Below are 18,153 nucleotides of genomic sequence, written 5' to 3'. Positions count from 1 at the left end.
GGATTAGGGGGTTGATTTCTGCAGAGTATATCTAGTAGTATTGTGTACCCCCGCAAATCTTGGCTCCTGACATCTTCGACGTCATTTCTGGCCAGCCAACGCCGTAGCCTCTCATTCCGGCATCTGGGTATAGAATGCCAGCTTCTGGAGCCCAAAGATGGGCCCAGACCTGGAAGAGATTTAGTGACGAGACACTTCTCCCTGTAAAGTACTCATGCTAACGACACGTGCTGCGCAATGCCGAAACTACCGGCAGTGGCTTGAAGTTGGCTGGGTAACCCTGTTCGGTCTCTAGTACTGCTCACTGTACGGAGTACTCCGTAGCCTGAAGGACATTGCAACAGTATTGTGCTGATTAATGTCCGAATATCCTAGTATACGAGCGTTTAGGATACATAGAAAAGATAGGTAGGTACTCTGCAACAGAAACTGGTTCTAAGGCTCGTGTCGCATGATGAGCCTTGCATCCCGCCTGAGCAATGGGTGAATGGCTTGGGCGTTGGAGGATACATGGCAGTGAAAATACCCTATCCATGGTTTAGGCCCAACGAGCGCTACATCCCGACAACATATTTTCTGGGAACGGGTGATATCTCCACGTAGCGTGACTACCACATTGTAGCATGATTCTTGGAAAGGGGATTGCTAAAAAAAAAAAAGCTTGAGAATAATTGTAGATGCAAAAAGAAATCGCCGTCCCAGGTGAGGATCGAACTCACAACCTCCTGATTAACAGTCAGACGCGCTAACCAATTGCGCCACCGAGACGATCTTGTTGAATTGGCTGAGTGTGGCTTGACTTATAAGCCTTAAATTTTTGGCCTCAGGTCTAGGTACTTATGTGCAGTGGTGACTCTTGGCATAGATAGTCTTTCCTAATGCTTGTGTGAATGTATATTCAATAAAGGTTGTTTGTAAAGTAGCTGGTCTTAAGAAAGTCAGTAGGCTTAAAGAACAATAATCCATAGACTACATATCTCAGAGTACATAGCCAAGATGGCCATGGTATCACGTGAATACCAAGTATTGCGCTAGTATTGGATACGTCACAGGAAGAACACCCAGATAAATCTGATCTGCACGTGACGAGGCAAGCCTCACCTCAAGGCACGACAGTTGTTCCACCACCGGCGCCTGGCCGCCAACGCGTCGACAATCCCCGGCAGCGCATCCACCATCATCGTCAATCGGACATCGGATACACTCCAGCTCAAGAATCCACAGTCACCATGGGAAAGAAGAGACGTGGACCCACCTTGGATGAGCTTCTAGCTCGTCCGTGGTGCTACTACTGCGAACGTGATTTCGATGACCTTAAAATCCTCATATCGCATCAGAAGGCGAAGCATTTTAAATGCGAGAGGTGTGGGAGAAGGCTGAACACTGCTGGAGGTGGGTTGTGATATCTTTCTCTGTTCTATTTTGATGGACCGATTCTAACCCCGCGCGAACAGGATTGTCGGTACATATGAGTCAAGTACATAAGGAACAGTTATCGGCTGTTGACAATGCGCTTCCTAACCGGCAAAGTCTTGACGTTGAGATCTTCGGCATGGAAGGTGTCCCCGACGATATCATCCAGACTCACAACCAGCGGGTCGTAACACAGTTCCACCAAGCCGAGGCGGAGCGACAGGCCCAGACTGGTAACCCTCCTGCTGGCGCAGGCGTTGGCGGACAGCCAGCGAAGAGACCGAAGCTTGAAAATGTATCGGATCTGAAAAAGCGACTGGCAGAACATAAAGCCAAAAAGGCCGAGGCTCTGACCGGCGGAAGCAGCGGTGACGTGACGCCTGTTGGCGCAGGACAAACACAGAATGCGGGTTCCTTTGTAAGTTTGACATAGTAGATTTGGCTGTTCAAAGTTCCCTGAGGCTAACGATTGCGACGCAGAGCCAGTCACCCTCGGCAGCCGCGCCAAACTCACAGTACACATATCCTCAGCCGTACGGGGGTGCGGGCTCTCCCTATCAACAAACGGCCAGTCCGGTCTACCAGAATTTCTCACCTGGCGGACAAACACAATTCCCCCCTAGTGCGCAGTATACTCCAGCGGGGTACTCCCCGCAATCATTCCAGGGCACCCCCGGTCAGACCGGCGCAGCTTACGGAACACCACCGCCTTTCCCTCAGCAACAGCCACAGCAACCGACTCCTCAAACCAACACACCCCCACAGGCTGGCGCATTTGCGCAACGATCTGGGAGCTTACCAGCTGTCCCCGGCCTTCCGCAACGGCCTGCCGTGGGTGCGCCACAGGTCAATGCCTATCAGCTACAGCAAATGCACATGGGCCATCCGGTTCCGGCCACGGGTGCACCTGCTGGCGCTGCTAATGGCGAGAAGCCCCCAGGAGCCGAAGCCACACCGTTCTCATCGTCTGTTGACGACCTCATCTCCGGTGCTGCCAAAGAAGCAGACCAAGCAGCCGCCACCGCTGCCCCTCCCACAGAAGAGAAGCCCGCCAAGAAGGACAAATCCAAGCAGTCAAGATTGGTGTATTCTGACAATGAGACCAGTCCGGAGGAAAAGATGGCGAAACTGCCCAGGTACGCATTCGTTCCCGATCGTCTAGGGGAAACGGCGCTCCAAGAACAAGTTCCTGCGGCCGTAACAGGGGCCGAGCGGGGTCCGGATACGGTATTCGACGCGACGGATTAATTTCCCTACCGAAGAACTCGAATGGTTGGCGACAGGAGATAATCGACTGTCTCGAAGTTCGGCCCGATGGAGCGCGCAAGACTCGCGAGGTCAACGGACAGGGATGGACCACAAAAATCCAGCTAAGTTCGATTGCATGTCAAAAATTCTAGATACACGTTTTGATGATCTATCTTCTGGTCATGCTTTACTGCGTCCTGCCCTGATCTTCTATCAGTAGGTGGCGGCCTTTGCATACACGGGCCTTGCAGCAGGCATCGCATGCATGTCCACCGTGGCTTGTTTTTTTTTTCTCTTTGACCGTGCGCCCCCCACGCCATGGTTACGCGACATGAGCGACGATAAGTGTTGGTGAGTTGGTCGTCGAACTTTACTGAAGGAGCTGATCTTCGCGCAATGCGTTTCTTTTACTGCCGTCGGTCCGAACCGGTCTACTTAACTGTAAGTTCTGGTGAAGGTAGGCAATCATCCATTTGCAAATAAATCTCGGATAGTTCAGTTGTATCATCTTAAGACCAAAGAATAACCCATGTAATGAATGACAACGCACAACCATCAATCAAATGACATTTAGAGAGAGAAAAAAAAAGAGGACTCAAATGGTATAATCATACACCCCACGACCCTACAACCTCCAATTGAATAAATCAACAAATCAATCAATAACTGAGACTGTAGACCCAACCCCAAATCAATTCCTCCCCAAAACAGCCCTCCCAAAAACCAAAAGCCCATAAATAGCCACAAAGCTCAGCCCAATCGGCACCGGCTTGCGGGTCTTAATCGCCCTGGGGATGGAGCTCCCGCTCAGGACAATAGAGGCCAAGAGACCCAGTTCGTCGCCGTAGGCCTGGCCCGAGCGCAGACGCTGGAAACTGTAGAGGTAGAGGGCGCCGACGGAGAGACCGGCTGCGATGGAGGGGACGGAGCCGGTGCGGGCGTAGCCGATTACTCCGCCGAGGGAGGTGAGGATGGAGAGGGAGAGGGCGGAGTTGGTTTCGAGGGACTGCTATCTGTTAGTTTGGGTTGTTGGAGATGTAGGGGGGTTATTTTGTGGGGGGGTGGAAGGACCATTTTGAGGGTTGATTGCTTCTGAGTTCGTTTTAGGGGTTGTTGTGTTGTTTGGGGGGGATTGCATGGAGGAGGGATGGAGGATGAGGTGATGGGATGGTGTTATGGGTCGTATGGCTTCGGAGTTAAGCTTGGCTGAGGGAAAGCTCCGAAATGACAGCTTGGGGTGGATTATGTTGGCTATGATTGGTCAATGAGTGGGTCTCCACAGGAGAACAGTAACTATACTAAGTAGGTATGCACTGTAACTAACTTGAAGTAGTGTAAGTAGATACACAATGTATGTAGCTTTCATTCTATTATAACTGAAATGGTACATTCGACTATCGTTCATTTTATATGGCCATCATTTGCATGTCTTTCGTGATCATCACTTCTATATCCGGTCGTGGAATCGGTTCTGCGATGGGCGGTTGTTAAGCTTAATGCGGTTGCTAGACACCGACACAAGTAGCCTAGACTTTTATAAAAGCTTGTGGTTTGAAACTGATTAGTGGCTTGTCCTGGGCTCAGGGGACTGGCGGTGATCAGCTGCCCCGTAGCCGGTTTCCTGTGGTTCATCCTGCTCCTCTTCAGCATCGTTGCCATGGAATCCATCTGGTTCAACGGTCCAATAAATAGGGACAGCGCTCAAAGTGCCGAAAATGGCGAGGATCCACCAAGGGAAGATGACGTATCCTTTCTTTACGCCGAATGTGAATGCTGCACCGCAGATGGCGGGCCCGGCGGCTCGTCCCACGGCGCTGATACTCGTGGCAACTCCGTTCAGGGTCCCCAGCACGGTTAGGCTGGTGGCTGAGTTGGTCAGCAGGATCGTGATGCTGGGGAAGCCGAAGATGGTCGCGGCGAGCTTTGAGAGCATGAGGATGAAAACTGCTACGTGACGCAGAGACTCTGGTACCAAAGCAGTGAACGGGGTTACAAGGTAGATAACGGGAAATACGAGGACCATGGCCTTCAAACAATTGAGGACACCAAATCGCTTGGCCGCGCTTGGGAAGACCAGGAATTGCAGAAACATCCCGATGATTCCAATAAGAGTATAATATAAGCCGATCGTTTGGGAATCTGAGAGAAGAAATTAGACGGTAGATAGGGGACAAATCATGATCTCACAGGGACTTACCGACGCCAAATCCTCCTATGAATTTGAATGGTAGGTGCACATCCGGATTATCATGGATTTGCTGGACAGGAGTATGCAGGAACACTGGGAGAAGTGAGTCGAATGCCATCGTGTGCAGCGCCATCAAGGCATACGCTATGAGTATCAGTCTGGACTGTGGCGAGAACACTTCCTTCCAACTCGGTCGTTTGACTGGGGCTTTCTTCCGCTGGGGCGGGTTCCCACCCAGCAAAGGGGTGTTCTCATCGTCCTGCACTGCGTACCGCGCTTTCTCCTCTCGGGAAGTACTGCAACTGGTCAGCATTTTGCCCAATACCAAGCCGTAGTCGCGGTGGTCCTTCCTCGTTGCCAGCGTTTCCTGTATCTTGTTAGACACTGTCCTTAGATAATCTATGTGGCCATCTTACATGCAAGAACAAGAACCCCGTCGCAATACCAACGATAAAGAGAATGGCAGACGCTATGTTAGGTAAAATGAAAGGATTCCTCTTTAGAAACTCCGAGTTGCCAAAGATATCCGGGTGCTTCTCCGCCGGATGTGCTAGGGCGCCTCCGAAAGCAGGGCCAAAGATAGTACCAATAGTCCACACCAGAGGCATGACGCTAAAGGCACGGGGCTGCAGCTCCTTCTCTGGGACCATTTCGGCTACCATCGTACGGATAATGCCAACGTTACCGTTCATGAGCCCGAGCAGTGCGCGGGTGACCACTATCCATCCCAGGGTTTGCGAGAAACCGAACAACAAGGAAATAACCATGGTGCAGGTCAACCCCAACAAGATGATCGGCTTGCGACCGAAGTGGTCCGAGGCAGTGCCCCAAGTTACAGCCATGACAGCCTGACTGATGGACGTGACGGCGGAGGAGATGCCGACCCATTTGGCGACCTCATTCTTCGGAACGCCTACATATTCGATCATCTCCGGCTGCACAGTAGTCAGATATCTGCGAGATAGACATGGCCAACGAACAGATTCAGGAACGGAGTGACAACCAAACCAACTAAGGGCAAGGCAAGGGGAGCGATATTATCTGGGAATAAAGGTGGTGCCTACAAGATACGGCAAAACAGAAGTCAAAACCACTGTGGACGGGAACAGATCATTTTAGCACTTGATCGCGCCATCATTGACCGATCTAGTAGCTAGAATCGGAAAACTCTGCAAGACGAGTTCAGTTCACTGTACGTACCAGGCTCAGCAAAGCGACATATTGCTATTTGAGGCGGAAGAAGTGACGAGGCACGCGATCAGTATAGAACCGAGCGACAAGGATTTGACAGGTTAACTTACAGAGAATGATTAGCTGCCGAACCGGCAGCCTTGGCTGCTTTTCCTGCATGAAGACCGGGGCAAATGGAGTGCTCGAAATATTATATCAATGAGGTCTTGATAGGCAGTCGATCACGGTCGACAGCTGTAAGAACGGAAAGAAAGATAAGAGAGAGGAGAGGAGTCGAACGCAAAAGAGCGGAGATGACGAGGTGAAACCGACGACAATTGAAGATAGTAAAGAAAGAACGTCGCAGCAGTGGAGACTAAAGATGGGCTGGTGGGTCAGCACAATCAAAACAAGTCAAGAGTCATGCTTGGACCCGTGACTCTCTCTCCACTGCAAGGGCTTCGGATTCTTTTCCGATTTTATGAGTCAAGAGAACCTTTACTCCGCTTTTATATCACTCGTATTGCAGACCACAGCCTCTCTCATCCCTTGTCGGACGCCTCGGGGGAATAAATAGGCTTAGATCCATGTAACATGCATCTGCAACCATGACTGAGAAGGTATAGTACTCTGTATTGAAGTCCTACTACGACGCATCCTGCGGTCAGCTGCTATATACATTTCTAACCACCAACGCTACGTCACATTCTTCTCTGTATACTACTGATTCTGAAGCTAAGATGGTAGATGTTCTCAGCTCCGCTTTCTCCTGTCATCTATCTGTATCATTGAAGCACTTTCCTAGCGGCTTCCAGGCGATCAACAATGATAGAGCGCCATTTCTAAGGAAAAGCTCACGTTAGCGGAGTCGTCATGAAAGCTGAGCAGGGTGTTTTCTGCCTTACCTGGGCATTTGCCGCATCACCGGCATCAAAACTCTCCACCAAGCCAGGGTACGTCGCACCCGAGTATCCGGTCCAAAGGCCGGGCGCAAACACCACATGCTTGAACCAGTCGCGCCCATCGAGTCCGGGTTCGTACAAGAAAGCCCGTTCAAGGGCCTTGTACTTGTCATTAACCACGCGAATCTGGAAGTAGAGCCTAACCTTCTTCCACCACAGGTACCAGGGAAGATCTTCATCCAGCTGGGCGGTCAGATCAGCGGCATTGGCGTCAAATTTCTGAGCCGTAGCCTGGAACTCGGCGACTGCTCTGTCCAGAGACCCGAAGTCGAACTCGCCGCCAGGCAAGTTCTTTGCACTGGGCTTGATCTTCTCCAAATATTGACCAAGACCAGCACTATAGTCAGACGCACTAAATGACAGTACAGGGGCCTCGACCAGCTTGGCGGCCGCCAGGGACCAGAGCTTAGTGCAGGCTTCATGGTAGAGCCAATTAGGGTCACCAAATCGATCCATCCAGTCGAAGCTGTCATAGTTCGAGTGATAGTGGTATACGGGGTCCTTGGGGCCACGGCCGAAGCCCAGGTCAAGGCTGGCCACGCCCGCAAAGTCCTGGAAAGCAGTGAAGTCACTACCGCTACCCATGGTCGCAATGTAGCCATCCCAGACATCACGAACCGTTTGGCCTTCGATAGTCTGGTTGGGAGACTGGACGAGGCTAGTAACCTCATAAATCAAACTGTTCAGGAGCGGGGCTGCCCGAGGGCCAAGGACAGTTCCAGAGGCAGCCACGTCAACATTGAGATAAGCAACGTTGGCTTTGGAAAGCCACGGAAGCTTGTCTTCCACCCACTCTGTTGATCCTAGCAGTCCATACTCTTCTCCGTCCCAGCTGGCAAAGACGATTGTGCGCAATGGCTTCCAGCCTGCCTTAAGAGCTTCGCCAAAGCTGCGAATAACTTCATTGAGGACAGCGGAGCCACTGTTCGGGTCTCCAGCACCACCAGCGATCCACGCATCCCGGTGGTTGCCCAGAATGACCACCTCGTCCGGAATAGCACCCTTGATGGTGCCAATAACGTTCCACAGGGGGGTAGTAACGTATTCTTGTTGATTGTCCAGGTTAATTACCACATCATCTGGTGAAGGGCCAATGTTATATTCAACGCCCTTGCTGCCAAGTTTTCCGCCATGCCATCCCTTAGGGAAGTCCACTGCTTTGGGACCATGTCCATTAAGAGCCTTCAAAAGGGGTATGGCCTCCTTGTACGAGATTGGAATCGAAGGAATGGATGGGATCGCATGACTAGGATCCGTACGGTCACATCCGGGCTTGGATGGCCAACCAGGTGTAGTAGGATCGCCGGGTGCAAAGCCTGATTCACCAATTAGGCAACCAACTATCTATCAATCTAGCACATGAACGCCGTGGGGACTTACTCAGGAATTGGGTGCTACCCCGTTGCACAGCACTAGGATTCCGGGCCGGACCCTCGGGGTACGGCTTGTATCCGTTTTCCTCGGTAACCTCACCATCGCCCTCCGGGTCGTCATACAAGATCACACCCACCATTCCCAGCTCCTGTGCGCGCTTCACCTTCAAGCCACGGAAGATGTGGCCATACTTGGCGATCGCAATCTTGCCAGCAAGACTGACATTGGCATCAACCAAATCTTGGTAATCCTGATAAGAGCCGTAATTGACGTAGACGAATGGAGCAGTGACATTTCCAGTGGCCGAATAGCCATGGAAAGTAGGCACGCGGTCAGGCAGACCACTGGTGCCATCCTCCTCTAGGACGTCTTCTTCTAGGGTAGCCTCGAACGTAACTTCAGTCTGATCCTTGGACTTCTTTAGCAGAGCCAGGCGGTGGTCCAGAGGGTAGTTGAGGTAGACGTCGTAGGCCACGATTTCAGTGTCCTGGATGCCAAACTCTTGCCAGCGCTCTTGGGTCCAGATCGCCTGGCTCAGGTTTTTGCCGGCGAGATGAGGGCCCGCCGTATAATAACTGCTCCATTCCCGTGCTTTCTCCGCGGACGGAGTCGTCTGAAGGATTGCCTGCAGCTCCTCGTATTTGAGACCGTGACCCTGGGGCCAAGCCTTGTGGGGGAATGGACGCGCTCCAGGGAGATACGACCAGATGGAGCCATGCTCCCGGGGAAAGACAGCTGTGGGAAGGAGGAACAAGAACAGAGAAAACACGAGCAGCGTTCCGAGAGTGAAGCTACAGAACCGTCGTAGCCTATTATGGGGGTACCGGTGCCGCTGGGGAGCGACGCTGACCACCTGCAGGAGGGGCGTGGATTCGGAGGGCGCCATGGTGTGTGGCATGGACTTCTCCCTCATCTCGGGGGGCATGGTTCAACTAAGTGAATTGAGGGGATCGGAGGAAACAGCGGTCAGACATGGAACAGATGATCGCTCGCATTGATCAATCTGCGTGTTCAGTGTGACAGCTCCTATGCAAGGATGGAGAAAGGGCGAGAGGGTTTGGGGGCGCCTGGAGGGCTTTTTATCTAATCGGCAGCCCTACGTAATGGACAGTCATTGGGTCTCTTTATCGGTCCCGTGCGGAGTCCGGAGCAAAAGCGGAGCTCAAAGCTTATCGACGTTCCCGTATTAGCCGAACGCCCAGTTTGATAGCTACAGCTTAGTTCCTACTATTCTTGCTGGGAAGAAGTTCCTACTCCATACTGTCTCAATCCTACCACAGCTCCTATACAACTGACAACCCGGCCGCCTTGCTCGTTGCATGCTACTCTGGTAAGAAAAAAATCAAGTCCGTACATTGAAACCCACGAATCGCACGCCATCCGTCGCGTATATGAGGCAATCTTCCATCATCAACATCGTCGAAATCACAAACACAAGAGGTATCACGTGCCACGCTTCTCTTATATACAATCAAGACCAGATACGCAGTATGCGAACAGGAAGGGAAAATCAACAAACAAGCAAAGAAAGAAGAACATGAGGGTACAGTTACTCATCAACTGAATGCCCCTCAAGTTCTTCGGGAATCGGAACCTTGTCGTTCAATGCGAAGTTTAACTTTTCACCAATATCGATGCTATCGCGCAAGATCTGCCGAGCGGCTTCGTCGCTAACCCCCATGTCTTCTTTGACCAGTCGGACCGCTAGTTCAGGCACGAGCACAGCTTGTGCGTAACCCACCACGCCAGCCGACTTCACAATGTGGTCGCTGGCCGCCAGGCGGCGTAGCTTATGCGAGAAACGTATGGTCAAAGCTTGTAACCTGTCCAACGCTTGCATTAGCTTCGGATGTATTACAATTGGGGCGAGTAACAGAGGAAGCCTCACATTTTACCAGAGCCTCGAGTCCCGTAATAACCGCAAGAGATCGTCTCCAAACCATCGCCCTCCAGTGTCAGCCGGAAGTTCTTGGCCTTTCCGGCTTTTAAAGTCGAGTCTAGGATGTTTCGGTAGTAGGACTGGCTATCTGGGACCAAGAGGCCCTCTAAGTCATCAAAATAGACACGGATCCGGTCGTCGAACGTATCCCAATCAATAGCTGGATAGCCCTTATCGTGCCACTCTTTCTCGGCCGCAGTCTTCTTATGCGAATCGCAGAACTGCTGCTGCTCTCGAATGCGCTGTTTAGGCTGTGACTGAAACCGTAACAAGAGCTCTGGGTCTACAGCTTCTTTACACCAGGGACATAAAGACTCCTTCGGCTTCTGCACGTCGTCCGCATCATCAAATAGTACGTCTTGTAAACCGGTCTCAGATAGCTCGCTAAGCGGGGAGCTAAGGGGCGAAGCATCGTCATCATCCGATTCGAAGATAGCAGGTTCTCTGGCGGAGGAGGGCGCAAAGGAGGAGCTAGAGACAATATCATTCGGAAGAGGGGGAGGAGCCTTGAACTCGGGGGATGAGCGTGATTTAGACGGCGGGCTTTTGATGTCAATATCCTGAGGGACCTTAAATCCATTATCCTTCTGGGATTCCGTGTTCATGTTCTTTGTTTTTTTGTCAGCACTCGGCGAATTGCCAGCCGACTTCGGCTTCAGTCGACTAGAAGAAGGCGAATCAGTTTGTAGAGGCGTGCTCGATTTCGTGGAATAGACTTCGGAGTTGCGCTTCTTCTTAGATCCATAATCGGCCCTAGACCTCTTCAGGGTTTGTGAAGACCACCCACACTCTAGAAAAGGATCGCCATTGTCATTCTCATCGACGGTAACAGTATCTTTTAACGCCCTCTTACGACTCGAGCGTTGAGGCCTCGGGCTCTCAAATCCTCTCTTTGTCCGCGGGGTTTGTAGCGATGTACTATTGTCTCTCGACGTCTCCGCTAGTTTCTCCTCCAAAGTCGGCCCTGAGCGACGGGGCGTGCTCTCATTCCCGAACTCGTCATCCAGACTGGCATTGCTTCTCGTTTCTTCTTCACTGGAGCTCACAGGTTCATCATCCGTGGCCGGTTCAGGCTTAGTAACAGGCTCAGGAGCTTCTTTGTCCCGAAAAGTCGACAGCAGAGGTTTTCCGTGGTAATTTTGTCTTGTCAAGCGGTTCGATGCGTAGCTCGAATCGGGTTTCGGCCGAGGGGTGACCATAGTGGCTCTCGGGTCGGGGAGTGGCTTGGGAGGTGCGGCGTGTTTCGGGGAGATTGCGCATTTGTTTAAGTAAGGAAATTGGGCATAGGAATTGTTTTATGAATGAGGGAGAACCAAGTGAAGAGCGATCACTCTCGGAGATCGGGGGGTTGGCAGGAAGACGGGGAGAGACGCGTGTGGTGACACGCTATCGATAACTCCGCATTTAAATCAATCTAAGAAGAAAAAGTAAGACGCAGCTGATCCTTGGCTTCAACTCTTGAAGAGATCTGACAGCCATTGATGGTCAGTGCAATTTAGCTCCATCAATTTTTTATTCAGTGGCCATCTTTGAAAAAGAATAATAGTATATATATCAAATGCAGCTAAGGGGTGTTAACAATAATCTAAACCGCGTCGCAAGACTCGGCACATCGTAATAGCTTGCAATCCTAGCAAGGCATGAAGAAGCGCTCAAGATAGTGAAAAAGAAAAAGAAAAGGGAAAGGAAAGGGCTTGTGACAGATTATTATGCTGCATAGTGCCCTTGATTGAAAAATATGCAAGAACAAAAAAGATATGCTCTCCCAACCAGAACTCGATAGACAATATGGCATCCTGGGTCTCCAATGCAAAATACGGTCAACGATTCGCACCTTCTATGAACGCGAAAGATGAGATAGTGGAAAGCAAAAGGTAACGTGGAAAGGACAGAGGCAGAGAAGATGGAAGAAGTCGAAGATAGGAAAAGGCGAGATATAACAAAGGCAAGCCAACGGATGAAGCAACAACCATTCGTACTTCAGCGAGAATTAGACAACAAATAGCGTATAACCAAGCCTGACACATGCATCTTCGTTCTAGTCTTTATAGTCGTGGAACCACATCACTCGAAACTCATAGAAATCTCTCCTTCTTCCCCGTTCCCTATGTCGTGATCAGCCCAGGCATTGGGCTCCAGAGCCAATGCGCCAAGTGCACTGGCACCGACACCAGCAGCAGCACCGATACCAAGACCGGCTGGCGTCGTCAAAGATGATTGCAGCTCTGGCCGTGTAGAATTGGTATCATATGAAGGAGCAGCTGTGGGCTCATAAAATGAATGTGAACGCTGTGGTGGCTCATGATAGGAGGTATCGAACGTCATTTCTATCTCTTCTTCTTTATGGGTAGAAGGCTGCAGATCATGGGAAGCGCTGGGCGCAGAGTAAGGCTTGGGCGGCGACTGAGGGGCGGATTTGGTGAGATTGACAGCTTTCGCAGTATCCTTGATATCGGACGGAGCCGGCGTAACTGGGGCTGAGCAGGGCGGAGAATTCAAATCAAGCTTCATAGGAGGCAGCGTCGACTCGAGCTGTTTGACTTCGATACTTTCGGATGCGAGTTCGGCTCTGATCGCATCGATATCAAACAACACACTTCCAGTTCCGTTGCTATCGACCGAATCTCGCGGTGTGGCATTGTTACGCTCCACGTCGTATGTTTCCCAGCCTTTCTTTTGAGCCAACTTGCCTCGTTTGAACAAACCGAACCGTTTCTTTTCTGGTTTTGCCTCAGCTTCTCGTCGAGCCTCGTCGATCTCACGGATAAGCTCTCTTTGTCGCTCGGCGTGGTTTTCCGGATCGGGGTCCTCGAGCTCTGCGAACTCGTCTCCCAAAACCTCCCACCCAACCTCTTTCAACAGTCGGGGCATTGCTGCTCGGTAGTCCATATGGCCGTTCACGAGCTTGGTAACGTCGAAGTTCTCGAGGCCGGGGATCCCCTCCACGGGAGCGAGACCAGCCACGCGCATGATTCCACCGCTTGTTGCACGAAAGAGATAGCCCAGGATCCAATCATTTGAGGAATACCCGTTCACAAAACGGCCCGATACCACACCACGAGCCTTTAAATATTCATCTTTGTTGGCCACTATAGGCGACCCGAATAGATAGACGTTCTGCACGAGTCCGTGCGCACCTCGATCTGCAAGCTCTTTGAGGCAAGAAAAAATAAGGCGAGCGCCGAGAGAGAAGCCCAAGAGTGTGACAGGCCGCTTCCCAAGATTGCGTTCCATCAAAGAATCAGCCAAAATCAGCCCGGCTGCGTTCGCGCGGGCCAATGAAACGATCCATGGGTTATCAATCAAGTACGACAGTTTCGTCAGGACAAGTGGCAACTGCAGAGACGACATTAGGGCTACTAGAACCGTGCTTCCAAGGACTTGTTGCAACCCTTGAGTTAATGCCTAGTAACAGTTAGCAACCACGCAGGGATAGATGTACAAGAGAGACACGTCCTGACACCTACCTCTGTAGCAAGAATATTGATGGTATCTCCCATGCTCCGAAGCATTTCAGGCTCCCAGAGAACCGAATACAGATCTCCCATGATAGGATCCACCGTACTGAAGGGCAATCGGACGTCATCCACCTTACCAGTCATCCAACCAGACACGGTGACAATCAGGTTGACTCTTTTGTTGTTGTGCAGGGGACGGTACTCGAAAGTCTGGACAGCTCCTGTACGCCTGTTGGAAGCCCTCAGCCCAATCGTGGATCCGGTCAAGGTGGCTCCAGAAGCAATAATCGCCGTACCACCCACTCCTCCCAGGAATGCACCAGTTCCTGTGATACCTACAGTGGTAAACCCAGCTGCAAGGCCAGCACCAATTACTGGGGCCAACAACCCAGCGGAGAGACCAATGACCAACCCACCACCAACAGTGGCCAGGCCCATAACGATATATTTTCGCTTCAGGGCCATCTTTCGGCGTTTTTCCATGTGATCCGACTCATCCCAGGTTTCTTTGTCCGCTTGTTCCTGCATTTCCAGAGCATCGACCACGCGCTTTTCGAACCGGGCAATTTGTAGCCAGGACACTTCCATAGACTCGCCTACTTTTTCCAGTAACGTTCGTGACCGTGCATCATAAGTCGAATCTGCAATGAGGACAAGGAAGAGATCACAGAGCACCGTCCACCGAAGATCTATATCAATCTTTGACGAAGTGGGAAGCTGAGAGGGGGTTCGGACTTCGGGAAGATCTTCGCCTTCGTGTGTCTCATAAGGCGGAGGAGGCGTTGACCTGTCAACGTCGGAGGATAGACTGCTTCGATATTCATCCTTGAGGCTCGGAGTCGCGGGGGATGATAGGGAGTTCTTCGGCGTGTCAACTTCCTCAGCTAAAGGATTCTTGACTCGAGCATTCTGCATGAGAGGTCGGACAAGATCTGCAGGTTGGACGCCATGTTCCGCCAATTGTTCGATCATCACCTGCTCAGCGGCGTCGATATCCATATGAGCATAGATTCTAGCCATGATTGTTTGGCCCCATTGACGCATTGAGTCAATGGTCTTTTGTTTCGCCTTGCGTGTACCCTTCGTTGCGGGAACCCGGTCCAGGTCTTTAGTCATCTGGAATATAGCCAATCTGGCAACTCCGACGTATGCTATCCTTTGACTCTCTGTCAGCAGATCCTTTGTGGCCTGCAATTGACTGACGGCGTCACGCAGCTCCTCCTCCCCTTCTACACCAGTAGAGTTGTGAGCTGCTTCCCTAAACAGATAGCTTGTATCTTCATCTAGACTTGTCGCCGACTGAGCGTCTTCATCAAGTTGCACTCGAGTATAGCCCTTTCCAGCGCCTCCCAAGCCCCTGTACACTGCGTCATTATCCTCTGGTTTGGCACCACGAGCAACTAGTCTCCCAAAGTCGTCATAAACATCGAACTCGTCAATAGCAGGCATATCCTGCCACCCACCATCACTTTGTACTTCATCCTCGTCCTCCGATTCCTTAGACTCATAAAGCCGCTGATGTGACCATTCCGAAGCTTTCAGACTCGACCGTTTCTTTTGTACAGCATCCGACTGTGTAGAAGCAGAGGGGTTTTCTGCACTTGGCTTTTCCGTGTAAGGAGGCGGCGAGGGGCCGTCCTCGTGGTCAGGGAGTGAGCCACCAGAGGTAGCATGTTTCTCATTGCTCACAGGCACGCTTGAATCCTTCTCTCGGGGAGATTCAACAGGATGCTGTTCGACTGCTGGTGAAGATTGCGTCCCGTTCTCTGCATCCTTTCCCTTCTCAACTGATTTTGTGTTTTCCTCCTCCTGGGGTGCTTCTGGCTTTGGATCGTTTGTTACGGGCTTGCTCTCCTGTGAAGTTGACTGGTTATCACCTGGGCCCGAGACAGCCTCTCCAACATCATGGAATTCCTCATCATCAGACGATTCACTCGAGCGTACAGGCCTAGCACGAATTCGAATCGGCAGCCCAAACTCATCTACCTCCTCCGTGGTCGATTCTGCCGTCGGCTCACTCCCCGCATTGCCCCCGACCGGACTAGCATTCTCCTTCTGTGATATGATATCGGGGGATCCTGTACTGGCCGTGATCTGGGCATGCTCCGGTTCGTGCGAAACAGCGGGGTCGCGAGAGTGGTCACCGGTCGCACTGGAGGTCATACTTCATCGGTATCCCTAGGTGGAAATCGGTTTCAATCGCCCAAATCCTGTCTTTCGCCCTTTAACCACCGTGAAGATTCCCGCATAGAACACGCATAAGATCACCCATGCGCGCGAACGCACCGCCACGAATTACCTACGCTGCCAATGTACTCGCACGTTCCGGGCACAGATCGTGGCGAGCTCAGACTGTCGGGGGAGCTCAGTCGTACGCTGACCGTTCTCAATCTCTTTCGGGGGAATGGAATTGATACAGCCGTCGGTATAGATTCAGGGGGACAGGATTCCTCGTCGGGTGGGGTGTCACCGATAGGCAACAGGAAAGTTGAAAGAAGTGGAGGGCGTGTGTGAAGAGTTGATCGGGAGCGCAAAGACCTCTTTGTTTTTCTTCTTCTCCTGTGTTATTATTTTTGTTCTTTTCTGTAGAAACAACGATTCCGGGTCTTGGCTAACAGACCTCTCTGCGACCGGGCAGTGTGGTGCAATCGTCCCGAAAGCGGCAACGGGGGTGGAATGAACCCGTGGTTTGCGGAAGAGAACCTTAAGAGAACGAGACATGGTCAGGGCAGCAGTGCTCACGTCAGTGGGCTCTTTAGCGTGTCTTGGGGGGTGTCTTGAGTATTGTAAAACGGTCGGCGGCGCCCCCCCCATTGTTGTCAGCATTGGGCTATCTTTATATGCCCCTAAGACAGTCCTTTCAATCTGATACATTGATCCAGTACCCATTATGAATAAGGTTACATCCGACCACGATCGTGGTTCTCCTGGTCGGTCGGCAATACTGGTTGCATTTACCCATTGATACACGTCTGTTACAGATCGATTAGCTAATCCGGGGCCTCTGCGGAGTTGATTTCCTGGACTCGCTTATCAACTCCGTATAAGGACGATACTACTCCGTGGTAGTTACTTCTAAAGTAAACTAGAGCAAAGGATCTTAGGAGTAGACACTACGCTCATAGAAGTACTCGACCATGTGACTGGATTCCTGTTTGAACCCTACGACCAAATTTGTACATCACTCTAATTTTGAACCAACAAACGGACGTCCAATATGTTTCCTTTCAAATATATATTTTCGTCCAAATGTATGGTCTCCAATTGTCCATATTGCACACACAAAAAAAAAAAAAAAAAAAGAAAGAAAGAAAGAGAAAGAACACAAAAAGCATACCCGACACAAAGTAAACTGACTAAATCGAGCAACCCAATCCCAATCAACCATAGAAAACACCATATCTGATGAATCCCAGAAAAACCCGTGATTCTCTCCACCCTAGACAGAACCACAGTAGCACCATTTTTCCACGATGGCTTGAAACCCCCCAGTCACCGTGAAGGAACACCCACATTCTAGAAGAATGACCTCCCTTCGCCAACGTCTTCGCTGTACCACCCTTATCTAGATCTCGTCGAGCAGTCCGACTTTGGTCGGTTTGTACGCCGGCCACCGGTTCGGCATGCGGGTTCGAGAGGTCTTCTCTGGCATTGTCGGCTTTTGATCTGGCCTGTTCCATCAGGGTCCCCGGTCACATGGTTTATGGGTTGGTTATTGTTCAATAGGACGGGAATCATATTATCGAAGGTTATGAGGGAACTCACGGGCCGAGGGCTCCTTGTGAGATAGACCAGAGAGATAGATCAGAAAGGCCTGACATATTATTTGATGTGTAGTTATCGTGGCCTTGTGAATCTCGCAGCTTCTTACTATGAAAAGAATCTAACTGTCTGAACGGGCTTTTGTATCTCTGTAGAGTGTTAGGGCTGAGGGTTACAAAATCCTACGTCAGAGGGTCCATGCTCATCAGCCTGTCCTGATGGGAAATTGGAGATGAAGAACATGGATGCGTTTTCAAGCAATGTACTTTAATACAGCGTGCACATAAACGAAGGGGAGTAGTTTTGTTGGATCAAGTCGTACCTCCCCAAGAGTGGAGACCCAATCATTGGTAGTGGAATCCACACTGACATGCTTTCCACAAGGCTATTTATTATCTGCCGATGGAATGCCGAAGATTGTGACTTAGTCAAAATTAAACTTCTCCCGGATCTAAGAAACTCTAAGTGGGCAAACTATCCAGTATGCATATTTTAGTGACTGAGCTCTGACTCGGCTATCTCTAGAACCACGGGAAATTTCACGGTTGCCGACGAAACGGGCGCAATACGCACGGCTGGGACGCACAACGTTCGCAACCCATGAAAATCAATACTAGTACTGCTGGAAAGAGTCTCGCG

At 51.0% G+C, this 18,153-nt stretch overlaps 6 protein-coding genes and 1 non-coding gene across 7 annotated transcripts; 1 reads left to right on the top strand and 6 right to left on the bottom strand.

The window, feature by feature from the left end:
* Positions 1-694: 694 nt before the first annotated feature.
* On the bottom strand, positions 695-768 carry BDV37DRAFT_t194. Its single transcript has one exon. It is a non-coding gene; the product is annotated as a tRNA-Asn (tRNA).
* Positions 769-1,120: 352 nt separating this feature from the next.
* BDV37DRAFT_218379 (putative C2H2 finger domain protein) lies at positions 1,121-2,722 on the top strand. Its single transcript, XM_032080113.1, has 3 exons — positions 1,121-1,392; positions 1,455-1,831; positions 1,894-2,722. The coding sequence occupies exons 1-3, from the start codon at positions 1,230-1,232 to the stop codon at positions 2,659-2,661; spliced, it is 1,308 nt and encodes a 435-aa protein (XP_031937232.1). The 5' UTR covers positions 1,121-1,229; the 3' UTR covers positions 2,662-2,722.
* Positions 2,723-3,166: 444 nt separating this feature from the next.
* On the bottom strand, positions 3,167-3,862 carry BDV37DRAFT_218267 (TMEM14 family protein). The gene is made up of 2 exons (XM_032080112.1): positions 3,733-3,862; positions 3,167-3,667 (listed from the first exon to the last, which is right to left on the bottom strand). The coding sequence occupies exons 1-2, from the start codon at positions 3,733-3,735 to the stop codon at positions 3,353-3,355; spliced, it is 318 nt and encodes a 105-aa protein (XP_031937231.1). The 5' UTR covers positions 3,736-3,862; the 3' UTR covers positions 3,167-3,352.
* A 360-nt stretch (positions 3,863-4,222) lies between these two features.
* Positions 4,223-5,778, bottom strand: BDV37DRAFT_274856 (MFS transporter; the record flags this gene model as incomplete). Its single annotated transcript, XM_032085309.1, has 3 exons — positions 4,223-4,800; positions 4,859-5,216; positions 5,266-5,778. 3 exons carry the CDS (start codon positions 5,776-5,778, stop codon positions 4,223-4,225), a joined length of 1,449 nt encoding a protein of 482 aa, XP_031937230.1.
* A 456-nt stretch (positions 5,779-6,234) lies between these two features.
* Positions 6,235-9,759, bottom strand: BDV37DRAFT_218211 (M28 family metallopeptidase). The gene is made up of 3 exons (XM_032080111.1): positions 8,362-9,759; positions 6,925-8,297; positions 6,235-6,861 (listed from the first exon to the last, which is right to left on the bottom strand). The coding sequence occupies exons 1-3, from the start codon at positions 9,278-9,280 to the stop codon at positions 6,805-6,807; spliced, it is 2,349 nt and encodes a 782-aa protein (XP_031937229.1). The 5' UTR covers positions 9,281-9,759; the 3' UTR covers positions 6,235-6,804.
* Positions 9,593-11,616, bottom strand: BDV37DRAFT_218462 (RTC4 family protein). The gene is made up of 2 exons (XM_032080114.1): positions 10,244-11,616; positions 9,593-10,178 (listed from the first exon to the last, which is right to left on the bottom strand). The coding sequence occupies exons 1-2, from the start codon at positions 11,491-11,493 to the stop codon at positions 9,905-9,907; spliced, it is 1,524 nt and encodes a 507-aa protein (XP_031937228.1). The 5' UTR covers positions 11,494-11,616; the 3' UTR covers positions 9,593-9,904.
* A 607-nt stretch (positions 11,617-12,223) lies between these two features.
* On the bottom strand, positions 12,224-16,066 carry BDV37DRAFT_218098 (uncharacterized protein). Its single transcript, XM_032080110.1, has 2 exons — positions 13,762-16,066; positions 12,224-13,699 (listed from the first exon to the last, which is right to left on the bottom strand). Exons 1-2 carry the CDS (start codon positions 15,913-15,915, stop codon positions 12,359-12,361), a joined length of 3,495 nt encoding a protein of 1,164 aa, XP_031937227.1. The 5' UTR covers positions 15,916-16,066; the 3' UTR covers positions 12,224-12,358.
* Between the last annotated feature and the right edge of the window lie 2,087 nt (positions 16,067-18,153).

This window comes from Aspergillus pseudonomiae (genome assembly GCF_009193645.1).
Source record: "Aspergillus pseudonomiae strain CBS 119388 unplaced genomic scaffold BDV37scaffold_87, whole genome shotgun sequence".
Lineage (NCBI taxonomy): Eukaryota > Fungi > Ascomycota > Eurotiomycetes > Eurotiales > Aspergillaceae > Aspergillus > Aspergillus pseudonomiae.
This window is presented reverse-complemented; position numbering and strand designations above follow the sequence as displayed.

Coding starts and splice junctions, on each gene's coding strand:
- BDV37DRAFT_218098 (XM_032080110.1), bottom strand. CDS start 15,915: ATGACCTCCAGTGCGACCGGTGACCACTCTCGCGACCCCGCTGTTTCG. Junction 13,700..13,761: donor TCAATATTCTTGCTACAGAG/GTAGGTGTCAGG, acceptor AACTGTTACTAG/GCATTAACTCAAGGGTTGCA.
- BDV37DRAFT_218211 (XM_032080111.1), bottom strand. CDS start 9,280: ATGCCCCCCGAGATGAGGGAGAAGTCCATGCCACACACCATGGCGCCC. Junction 8,298..8,361: donor GGGTAGCACCCAATTCCTGA/GTAAGTCCCCAC, acceptor TTGGTGAATCAG/GCTTTGCACCCGGCGATCCT. Junction 6,862..6,924: donor GTGATGCGGCAAATGCCCAG/GTAAGGCAGAAA, acceptor GCTTTTCCTTAG/AAATGGCGCTCTATCATTGT.
- BDV37DRAFT_218379 (XM_032080113.1), top strand. CDS start 1,230: ATGGGAAAGAAGAGACGTGGACCCACCTTGGATGAGCTTCTAGCTCGT. Junction 1,393..1,454: donor AAGGCTGAACACTGCTGGAG/GTGGGTTGTGAT, acceptor CCGCGCGAACAG/GATTGTCGGTACATATGAGT. Junction 1,832..1,893: donor CACAGAATGCGGGTTCCTTT/GTAAGTTTGACA, acceptor ATTGCGACGCAG/AGCCAGTCACCCTCGGCAGC.
- BDV37DRAFT_218462 (XM_032080114.1), bottom strand. CDS start 11,493: ATGGTCACCCCTCGGCCGAAACCCGATTCGAGCTACGCATCGAACCGC. Junction 10,179..10,243: donor ACTCGAGGCTCTGGTAAAAT/GTGAGGCTTCCT, acceptor AGCGTTGGACAG/GTTACAAGCTTTGACCATAC.